Source organism: Marmota monax, unplaced genomic scaffold, assembly GCF_021218885.2.
Source record: "Marmota monax isolate L192 unplaced genomic scaffold, Marmota_monax_Labrador192_F-V1.1 WCK01_AAM20220418_F8-fsc00028, whole genome shotgun sequence".
Classification (NCBI taxonomy): domain Eukaryota; kingdom Metazoa; phylum Chordata; class Mammalia; order Rodentia; family Sciuridae; genus Marmota; species Marmota monax.
Genome location: NW_026694779.1, coordinates 14,601,900 through 14,613,486, shown reverse-complemented (window position 1 = coordinate 14,613,486; position 11,587 = coordinate 14,601,900). Strand labels below are relative to the sequence as shown.

General features: G+C 52.0%; 1 protein-coding gene across 1 annotated transcript; it reads left to right on the top strand.

Moving 5' to 3' along the window:
* The first annotated feature begins 518 nt into the window (after positions 1-518).
* Gpr27 (G protein-coupled receptor 27) lies at positions 519-3,283 on the top strand. The gene has a single exon (XM_046425494.1). It carries the CDS (start codon positions 519-521, stop codon positions 1,674-1,676), a length of 1,158 nt encoding a protein of 385 aa, XP_046281450.1. The 3' UTR covers positions 1,677-3,283.
* The last annotated feature ends 8,304 nt before the right edge of the window (positions 3,284-11,587 follow it).

The following is an 11,587-nucleotide window of genomic DNA, read 5'->3' as shown; positions in this document are numbered from 1 at the left end:
CTTGTCGCCACCTTGCGTCCTGGGCCCGGCCTCCCTCCCGGCCACCTCCCGGCCCGCAGCTGTCGCAGAGGCGCCCCCAGCCCGGCCCGGGCCCGGGCGGCGCGGGATGCCTCGGCGGGGCTGGCGGCGGCCGCGCGGCGCGCTCCGGCGCAGGGGAGGGGGCTCGGCGGCGGCGGCGGCGGCGGCGGCGGGGGGCAGAGCCAGAGGCGCGGCGGCAGCAGCGGCGGCGGCGGAGGAGTGAGGAGCAGGCGGGGGGCTGCGGGGGGCGGCGCGGGCCCGTCCGCAGCGGCGGCCGCGGCGCCCGGGGCGCGGGGAGTGGCCGGGGCCTCCTGCGCGCACCATGGCTGAGATGGCGGCGGCGGCGCGGCGGCGCGGGCAGCAGGAGCGGGGCCGGCCGGGCGCGGGCTGAGCCCCGGGCCCGGGAGGCGCCAGGGCCGCGCGGCGGCGGCGGCGGCGGCGGAGCGCGCGGGCGGTCTGCGGGGCGGCGAGGCCAGGGCGGCCCCGGCGCGGAGACCGCGATGGCGAACGCGAGCGAGCCGGGCGGCGGCGGCGGCGGCGGCGGCGGCGAGGCGGCCGCGCTGGGCCTCAAGCTGGCCACGCTCAGCCTGCTGCTGTGCGTGAGCCTGGCGGGCAACGTGCTGTTCGCGCTGCTCATCGTGCGGGAGCGCAGCCTGCACCGCGCCCCGTACTACCTGCTGCTCGACCTGTGCCTGGCCGACGGGCTGCGCGCGCTCGCCTGCCTCCCGGCCGTCATGCTGGCGGCGCGGCGGGCGGCGGCCGCCACGGGGGCGCCGCCGGGCGCGCTGGGCTGCAAGCTGCTCGCCTTCCTGGCCGCACTCTTCTGCTTCCACGCCGCCTTCCTGCTGCTCGGCGTGGGCGTCACCCGCTACCTGGCCATCGCGCACCACCGCTTCTACGCCGAGCGCCTGGCCGGCTGGCCGTGCGCCGCCATGCTGGTGTGCGCCGCCTGGGCGCTGGCGCTGGCCGCGGCCTTCCCGCCGGTGCTGGACGGCGGCGGCGGCGGCGGCGGCGGCGGCGGCGACGACGAGGACGCGCCGTGCGCCCTGGAGCAGCGGCCCGACGGCGCCCCCGGCGCGCTGGGCTTCCTGCTGCTGCTGGCCGTGGTGGTGGGCGCCACGCACCTGGTCTACCTCCGCCTGCTCTTCTTCATCCACGACCGCCGCAAGATGCGGCCCGCGCGCCTCGTGCCCGCCGTCAGCCACGACTGGACCTTCCACGGCCCCGGCGCCACCGGCCAGGCGGCCGCCAACTGGACCGCGGGCTTCGGCCGCGGGCCCACGCCGCCCGCGCTGGTGGGCATCCGGCCCGCGGGGCCCGGCCGCGGCGCGCGCCGCCTCCTCGTGCTCGAGGAGTTCAAGACCGAGAAGAGGCTGTGCAAGATGTTCTACGCTGTCACGCTACTCTTCCTGCTGCTCTGGGGGCCCTACGTCGTGGCCAGCTACCTGCGGGTGCTGGTGCGGCCCGGCGCCGTCCCCCAGGCCTACCTGACGGCCTCCGTGTGGCTCACCTTCGCGCAGGCGGGCATCAACCCGGTGGTGTGCTTCCTCTTCAACAGGGAGCTGAGAGACTGCTTCAGGGCCCAGTTCCCCTGCTGTCAGAGCCCCCGGACCACGCAGGCCACCCTCCCCTGCGACTTGAAGGGCATCGGCTTGTGAGGGACTCTCTGCACCCTAACCCAACCCAGCATCCCCTTCGGCTTGGACAGTGACCTCGCTTCTCCCTGTCCGGTCCCCTTTTTAATTTTCGGAGCTGCCTTCCAAATGACTCTCAAAGTGGACACCCACTTGGATTGTACAGACTCCTGTTGGGGGGGCGGGGGAGGGGCAACTCCGCACACTCGTCCTCCTCAACATCCTTTCTTCCTGGGATAGCCCTGCAGTCCTTTTGTACTGGTTCTGACTTTTCTTTCACGTCTGCATTTTTTTTTTTTCAATAAAGGCTAATTTTCTTCATGCATTTTCCTAAAGACCACGGCCAGTTTTCTACAGAAGCTATTTTTGACAACCTCAAGTGGCATCGCAGATTGCAGTGAGGTAGACAGAGGTGAGGGGCTTCAGGAGTCGGCTTCCTTGGGTGTCTTCAGTTGGAAGCAGGAGGAAGGGGGAAAGTTGACCTAAGCGCTGTCTGGACTGCCAGCTCAGCGTCAGTTACACAGTGGGGTTCTTCCAAAGCTTAAGAATTTAGCTCAATGTTGACATTGAACTTGACAGAAATCGGAGTCAGTAGGCAGTGTTTTTTTTTTTTTTTTTTAAAGCAGTTAAGTGAGGACTTGGTTCCTAGTTTATACTAAATACACAGCAGCCGCAGCTGCTCTCTGTATTATATCAACCTTGAATGGAAACGTCTCAGTGACATTGTAACTTTTACAAGAGTACAAAGTGTTTTGGTTAGTGAAGGTGTGGAGAAAATACAGTGTTGCATGCTTTTGTATGTATCCATTGTGGCTCAAGGATGGTGGGGCTCTGGAAGCCAAGTAAATCGTTTGGGTATTTTTTGCCAACAAAAAGTTGAGATACTTTTATGGAAATGGCTTGTGCTTTGAGAAGCCGGGTTTTATTCTGTCTTATGAAACTAATTTCCACTTTGAAGATTGTTCTGTTGTTCATGAAATAAATGAATGAAACATAATGCTCCACTACTTCTAGAGATGAGCATTTTCTTAGTGTTTGCTAGGTTAAGCTGTGCTGTTATTCTGATGGTTATTCTCAATTAATAACCAGAATTGTCATTTTAAATATTATTTCTCTGTTAGATGTAATTTAAAACTGGAAGAAAACATTCTGCAAGTACTGTATAATATTTTTCGCTTAAACTGCTACGTTTTTATCAACGTATCTTCCGTTTTGAGGGTTTATATCTGTATTTCTCTTTGCATTACATGAATATACCAGTATTTTCACTCTGGAGTGGTGGTGGTGTTCTTTGAGGCTGGGATTGGTACTACTTCGAGTCTTGTATTGTCTGTTGCTAGTTCCAGTTTTCCTAGTTTGAGCATCAGCCTTCCAACACATCTGGAGACCTTTTGACTTCAAAGTGCAAGGTAAAGTCCTGCACCATTTCTCTTTAAAGGGAAGAAATAGTAAACATATATAATGCTTTAAAACTCTTTCACAAATGAAAAGCACAGGCTGGGGTTTTGCTCAGCCCTCTGTTCCATCTCCCACACTGGAAAAACTTTAAGAGTATGCTGATAAATAATAAATGAAAATGTGTATGAGCAAAGCAATCATTTTGATAAAAATAATAAAGATTTTTAAAATGAGCACGGTAAATATACTGGGATTTATTCTGAATGTAGTGCTAATGATTAAATCTTTAGTCCAAAAGGAATAAGTGATATGGGGATTGGCCAGTGTATTCACAATGGGCAACACTGTCTTATTTTGTTTGCCAAAGTTAAGTCAGGCTGTGAAGACGGTCGTGTTTGGAAAATGTGATAATGATTACCCCTAATTTCCCCTGTGTCACAAGTCCAGGTGGCCCTCAATCATCCACGGGCCATTCTTCAGACATCAGGGCCAACCCAGAGGCAGAGTGTCCTGTGGAAGTAAATCTCTGCCCATCTAAACCTCCACCCACCCCAGCGACCCCAGTTCATCAACGCCACTGAGTCCCCATGAAGACAGTACCTGGTACGGCACAGGGACCAGCTGTCACAGACTGTCCTAGGACGATGCTCCCTGGCCTTGCTTTTCCAAATGGCTTCAGGACGTGAGCAATCCAGGCTTCTTGCTGGGGAGTGCTGAGGGGGGACCCAGGAGGAGCAACTGTGAGCCAGCTCCTCCGATGGCGGGGACCACCTCTGGGCCTTGGGCAGATGGGATCTCCTTTAGACAGCCTGTGTCCCAACTCGGTTACCTTGGGGTTTTTAACATATAAAAAAATCTGATTAGATAGGAGAAGGCAAGCTTTTTAGTGAGAATTCGGTGGAGAGCAGCAAGAAATAGCGGCCAAAGGTGAGGGAAGAAGAAAGAGTTGAGAGACAGGGAAATGAGCTTTCCAGGAAAAAGCCGTGCCAGGAGGAAATGTGCCCCCAACCTCAGCCACTGTCGGGGTCAGTGAGTCTACCAGTGTGCACTGTGGTTGTTGATTACAGTACTCAGGAGTCACCAAGGAAACGTCGGTTGTGTCTGGAAGGCTCTGCCTGCTGTCTCGGGACAGGCCATGTATCTAAATATGTCAAAATAGCTTGTTTATTTGGGAAGTTGACTTAGCATATGCCTTTCCTCTAGAGTGAGATAAATGAGTGATCCGTTACAATTGGAAAAAAAAAAAAAAGAGAAGCCTATGAATAAATCTTCATCTGCATGTCCTGGTGTACAATTATTTGATTTAAAATGAGTACTTTTAGGCATTTAATACCTTATATTAAATAGCGTTGCAGAAAGACTTGATCTCTTAAAGCGTATACCTGGTATGTTCAGGGTGTGTATGTGTGTGTGTGTGTGTGTGTGTGTGTGGGTGTGAATTTACTCATTGACTTAATTCATATTGTGTTCAGGTTTTAAAAGATAAGACATTTCAAGAAAAACCAGGAAGCCATGTAACAATCCATGATCTCTGTTATCTACTACTCAGCCTTGTCAAATCTTGTCAGTTGTGTCCTATTTGTCTCTTATTTTTCTTTCCTTCTCTCCCTCCCTTTCTGCCCTTTTATTAAACTCTCTCTCTCTCTCTCTCTCTCTCTCTCTCTCTCTCTAAGACAATAATTATTTCTGCCAAGCCTTTGGTCCTGGCATTGGCCCCCAACAGTCTGATCCCTGTCCCCTACAAGGTGATAGGTTCCACTTTCTGTGGCTGCCTTGGGGTGCAGCTCTGCAGGTGGGTCTGTGATCAGGGTGGTGGACGGGTCCACTGCCTTCCCGCGGCCTGTGGGGTTAACTGGAAGCCTGGTCACATGGTCCGGCCCTGTGCCTCTCTCTCTGTGCAAGCTGTCCCTGCTTGCCCGAGAGCCTGATCACCCCCTGCCTGGGGGTTCCCCACCACCCTCCTTCACAACACGCAATGGCTGCGATGGGGAGGGCAGACCAGTCTACACCACCAAGCCCCGGGGTGGACTCTGGGTCTGGCTGGATGCTGGTCCAAGACCTCGGCAAGCCTCCTGGCCCCACCTGGCTCCTCCGGGCTCCCACACTTCCCGGGGCTTCCCCAGGAGGGCCTGCCCCCAAGCTGGCCCTGCCCCCAAGCTGCCGGCAGTGCTGTGAGCAGACTGAGCTGCACCATGGCCTTTCCTTATGGTTCCTTACGTCCACCGTTGCTGCTGCTCCCCACGTGTGTGCTCAACTTGCAGATGGTGAGCTGCACGTAGTGGGTGCACACCCAGCCCCTACAGAGAGCAAAAGTATCCCAGTCTCTAGTGGACGGCCAAGGCACCACCTCAGTCGTTAGCTCCGAGTGCCATGAGAGACAGAGCCGCAGACCTACTGTCTGACCAGCGTTTCAACTTGTGTGAATTTTAAGGTGTTCAGGACTAAAAAAAAAAAAAGTGCAGCTGCCTTAAACACTGTTCTCCATTCACCTGGCAGGTGATTGCCCACCCCCCCCCCCCGCCGCACCCTAGTCTCTTTGTGCCGCTTCTTGCTTGCTACAGGAGTACAGAGGAGGTTAAAAAAGAAAACACTTGATCCCAGACCAAGGGGCTCTGCCTGCTTTTCCCCAGTTTGGACAAGACTGTGGGGTTCTAATCTAGCCCCTGAAGAACCTTCTTTCCCTCTTTCTTTGCCTTTCGGATGTTCTTGGGTGAAGGTGTGATTTTTCAGCAGCCACCCTGAAACCACGAAGAGAGACACTGAACCTAACAGGGCAGAAAGAGAGGTGTGGGCGCCTATTTTAAGATTCTGGCTCTGTAACCAGAGACCCAACCTCATACTTCTAGACCAGTGGCTTTGAGATAAAACTACTATTGTTTCAGCCATTGGTATTCAGGCAGGCTGTTATCTGACACACCAGCTGTGCGAGAAGGTTGAGAGGTGAGATGATTGGGTTGGGAGAGTCTTAGACTCATCAGTGCATTAATCCCCCGATGGGGAGTGGCCAGGTGGTGGCTGTGGGCAGGCAGGGTGTGGCTGGAGGAGGCAGGTCACTGGGGCATGCCTGTGGGGTTCATATTTGCTCCCTGGTGAGCAGAACTTCCCCCCACCCTCTGCTTCCTGGAGGCCATGTCCTGAGCGGCTTTCCTCCTTGACTCCCTGCCGCCATGATGTCCGGCCTCACCTGGGGCCCCGAGCACGGAGCTGGCCATTTATGGATTGAGACTCTGAAAGCACGAGCCACCGATGAACATCTAAATTCTTCCTCTAACTTCTTCTCGTCAGGTCTTTCAGTCACAGCAATGAGAGCCCGACTAACCTACGGAGGGACCAGTAACTACAATACCCGACATGACTCTCCCTCCACCCCTGGAATGTCCTGGAACTGCCTTCACACCGTTAAAAAAGTTAGACCTTTCCCTCATGTTTCCAGCTCCCAGGTAGCGCTGCCCGGGGTGAATTGTCCTGGCTCTGGGAAGAAGGGTTGGACATGATTTATTATTATGACGAGGACAGTCCTGTTTAATTGCACTTCACAGTTTTGATCGGTATGTGCTTAAACTTTCTGAGATCACCCATCTATTGCAGGAATCAGGAAAAGTGTCGGAAGGGATCCAGCTGTCCTGTCCTGTCAACAGATGGCCGCCCCGACTGGAGGGCCGCAGCCAGGTCAGGCCGTGCGGAAGGACCCGGGGAGCGGAGGGGGCCGTTTTCTTGCTGATGAGGCAGTCAGTTAATTGGAGGAACTTGGCAAAGACACCCAGAACCACAGAGCAAGACAGACGCCGAGAGACGGACCAAGACGGGGCGGCGGGATAACGAGATAGGCTGTCTGTACTGGGCGCTGGGCAGTGCATCTCCACTTACCGACTGAGGGAGAAGGGAAAACCACAAAACCAGAACAAAAAATGGTCCCCATTCCATCTTCTCCTCCTCCTGGGTTCTTACATGTTTCTGCCTCCCTCTGCTCTCTCCTCACTCTGGAATCTATGTAAAAATACATTTCTCTGAGTGAAATAAAAGCACACCATTTTCTCCTCAAAGTTTTCTGTTCTAGTTTTACCCAAACGTTCAAGTGCCAGGAAGGAGTGTGGTCCTTTTAATAGAGGAAGTGTGTTACATCCAATCTTGCTGTGGGGAGAACCAGCCAAGGGGCTGTCAGAGCTGAACAGAAATCAACAGTGACCCTCAGAAGACCACCCTAGCCCCTCCCCAAGGAGGGGAACAACAGCAAGCTTACAGCACAGAAGAGGGTTATTGTGTACTTTTGATTACGAGAAAAGGGGGCAAGTGGCAGGAGAGGGGCCAAGTAGGTACTAGTTACCCAGGTACCTAGGAGAGACTAAGCAGGTACTAGGTACCCTGGGGAGACTAAGTAGGTACTAGGCACTCTGGGGAAGCTATGTAGGTACCAAGTATCTGAGGGAAGCTAAGCAGGTACTGGGTACCCTGGGGAGACTAAGTAGGTACTAGGTACCTGAGGGAAGCTAAGTAGGTAGTAGGTACGTGGGAGAGACTAAGAAGGTAGGAGATACCTAGAGGAGACTAAGTAAGTACTAGGTACCACAGCAGACACCAAGTAGATACTAGGTATCCAACCAACTCTGTATACAGGTTAAATAAACCTTGAAATTGGCATCTGAAAGCCTGAAGTCTTACAGTCACTTACAATTACGCAGAGAAATCCTGAAAGAATGCGTGCTTTGTAACGACAAGGCAAACATGCAATGATCTTATCTTCCAGTCACATTAAGGAGACAGGTAAATTAAAGCTGTTACTACTTGGTAGTTCTAGGAGGAATCATTTAGTCATTTACAAAATCAAGGTTTAAGTGGCCACCCTGCGACAGGTGGGGAGCACGTGGACAGGTGCAAAGCAGCATTCAGATACTTCCCAGGCTCCCGGAGGGCCCCCCCCCCACCCATCACTGCGCGTCTGCGTGGCTTCCTAGGCGCTATCTGAACCTGGAAAGAGCGAGAGCTGGCTTCACTGTCTTGAAAAGGCACACAGGCTACAATTCCGAAGGCTTTCAAAATGATTTGTTTTAATGCCAACCTAATGTTCTCTTATTAACTAATCGGGATTGGAACTGTCAAGTGCGACGTGCAGGAGTACTGTAGGGTCTCCCTGGTCCTCTCACTGAAGACCTGCACCCCCTTCTGTTTCCCATTTCCTCCTGGGTTTGACCCACATGCCTGGCAGTGTGCCAGACAGAGGAGAAAGGAAGGGACCCGCACAGGTGTTCACGGTACAGAGTGACATGCACAGCGGAGCCGTGGGGAGTGTCATTCTCTGAACCCACAGTCACGATCAGCCTCATCTGCATATCTGTCTTGAGGAATTATGGGATACCCAGAGCTATTTCTAGGATATGATTTGCATAATTGTTCTAGCGCTTTGTGAGTAATGGTGACATGGGGTCTGACGGAGGATTGTTTAAGAATTTTGTAAGTTGCTTTGTAAGTTTTGCGAAGCTATCGGGATTGAATGCCTTCAGGTGTGTATTTAACAATCTGTATCTAACACCAAACACAACACAGTGACACAGCCACAGTGAGTCTTCTGCTGAGGGCGGCCGCAGTTTGACTGTAGCTAGGGGTGTTCCCTGGAAGTTTGTCGTGTAAGGTTCATCCCTCCTCCTACCCCCAACACCTCTTGACAAGACTAAAATTCATTTAAGCATCCTAAGAAAATGTACCGTGGTCACGGGCCTCAGTGACTTTCCCTCCTGCGTGGGCAGGTGACATCTTTCAGGGTTAGACACTGGCGGTAAGAAGGTAGTATTTTCGTAGTATTTGGAACGTGGGTGCTCTCATGGTCAAAATACACGGGTAAGTTTAGGTCTTTCTGGTCTGAAGAGTCTGCTTGGTTGGCTGGCAGTTCTTATGACTGTGTTCATACAGGATCGTAACCCCGAGGATGACTTTCTTCTGCATTGGGACACTCACAGGTCTCAACACGCCCCCCCCCCTCCGCCCCCATTTGGCCTCACACCTGAGCTAGCTGACCGCAGCACAGACTCCCGTTTTGCCTCCTAGGGGCCATAACAGCTAAAGCCCACCTCAGCTGGACCAACCTGTGTCTGCCCGTCTCTCACCAGAAAGCCCCCAGGAGGCAGTGAGTCTTGACTCCCTGCCCCAGACTTTATGCTATGGTCAGTTCCAACATCTAAGCCGATTCTGGGTGCCTGTGGAGTTGCTCCTCCCTTCTGTGGGGCTGACACTAAAAAAAAAAAAAAAAAACACGAAAACCAAATTATCCAAAGATGACACAATCAATTAAAAGGTGTCACAAACTAGCTAACATTTAGAAAGAATCCTTCCCTCGTTGACTAGGGTTGGGGTGGGAGTGCTTTACCCAAGAGCCGCTTCTCTGTTCCTCCTGGGAAGGGGCGAGGCTGCGGGTCATCTGGGGATCACCTGGGACTCAGTTCTGCCACCTTCCCCACGCTGTCACTTTCTGGGCCCAAAGACGGGCGCAGGGTTACGTTTCTGCATTGGTGGGGGAAACGGGGTGCGTCTTCTTTTAAGTAGGTAAGGAAGACCATGGCTGCTCAGAGCATTCCCAAGAATTGGAGCCCCACGGCCCCACCTGGGCAGCTGTCTCTGGGTGTCTATATGGGCAGCCACAGGCCCAGCTCAATCTAGTGAGCAGGAGAGGGGGGAAGACATGGGGCCGTGTGGGCGTTGGGGACCAGTGGGCGGCCCAACAACAAATTGTGAAAGACAGTGGCGTTCGGGAGAGAGCTTCCCAGACCTCTTTCTCAGTCAGGACCTCCTCCTCTCCAACCAAAGGCAAGAACATGAACAGAGAGGATGAATATTAATAATAACCAAACTAGAGCACCACGGTGGGCGACCTTCTGCTGTCCGCCTCTTGGGAAGCAGGGTGCCATCTTCCAGGATTTTATACAACTATTCATTCGTATGCACATTCGGGTCCTGAAATATTTTGCTCCTACATTTTAAACTCCAATTTGGGATTTTCAAAAATACATATATGAGAGCCGACTTCTGGGTCTGGGCTGCGGCTCGGTGGTAGAGTGCTTGCCCGGCAGGCTTCAGCCCCTGGGCTCCATCCCTGGTACTACAAAAAGGAAAACATCTTCAGGAATACAGGCAGCTCAGCGAAGGTCCTGGGGCACGTCTGCAGAGAGTCACCATTACCAGAAGATGGGCTGACATCACTGATATCACAGCAACGTGGCTGTCCTGCCCACCTGGGAGGGTGCTATGGCTTTAGATGTGGTCTGTCCCCATGGGTCATGGCTGGCAGTACTGGGGGGGGGTGGACAGTGTAGTAGGAAGAACTGGGTCATTGAGGGTGATGCTCTTGGGACAAACGGACATGATTCCCATAGGTCTACGGTTAGTTCTATGGAGAGGGCTGTCTGGCTCCTTCCTCCCCCATCTCTCTGGCAACATGACCTCCCTCTTCACCATGATGTCATCTGTCATGACAGGATACAGGGAAAGATCCCCTCTTCAGAGCTGGTGCCACACTGCTTGGATTTTTTGGTCTCCAAAAGTATGAACTAAGTAAGGCTTTTTAAAAATTTCTTTATAAAGTTCCCAGCCTCAGGTATCTTGTTATAGCAATGGAAAATACACTGATACAGATAGCAACTAGTAGGGCCCTGTCAAGAAGGTACTGACTTGATTTGCTTAAAAATAACACAGAAGGGATGGAGGTGGGTGTTGAGCAGTTAGAAAGGGAACAAGTTTGTCATTGAAATGATAGAAATAACATCTGTATGACAGACAGATGAGACTTCCTTTTTAAAACTTGCCTGTTTACAATTTTCCATAATAAAAGTTTTGTTGATTTGCTTGTTTTAAGAATGAGCCAAATGCACACATGCCAGGCTTAATCACATCTATAAGGAAACTCAATTTGGGAAACTTCTCAACAGTTACTCAAATCTAACTTAATAAAACACAATTTCCCCTAATTTTGCTTGTAAAGCTTTTGAGTCTTTGTAACAAAAACTTTTTCCCCCCATGAATTACCCACATTTGAATCAAGATGAAGAAAATTTGGACATAAACAACATGGAAATTTGCTTGGAAGTACAATCTAAAGATGTGAAATCATTCACATGTGATCGAGTTTATTTTATCTGTGCCTTTGCCTTGAACTTTAAAGAGAAACTTATGAAAAATTTCTTCCTGGAAACATAGTAAGCTATAGATAGAGTTGATCCATTTTCCTTCACTGGCTTTGCAAGCAGTGTCAAACATTCGCTTTTCACGACTTTGGCCACAAAATGTTTTGTTTTTAATGATTTTTTTTTTTTTTGTAAGAGAGAGAGAGAGAGAGAGAGAGAGAGAGAGAATTTTTTAATATTTATTTTTTAGTTTTAGGTGGACACAACATCTTTATTTTTATGTGGTGTTGAGGATCGAACCCAGTGCCCCGTGCATGCCAGGCAAGCGCATTACCGCTTGAGCCACATCCCTATCCCTGTTTTTTTTTTGCAAAGGTGTAACATTTTATGTATTATTTCACCTTTTGAAAGTGAGGTAAAAATGTATCA

Excerpts from the sequence above, each read along its gene's own strand:
- Gpr27 (XM_046425494.1), top strand. The coding sequence starts at position 519 with ATGGCGAACGCGAGCGAGCCGGGCGGCGGCGGCGGCGGCGGCGGCGGC.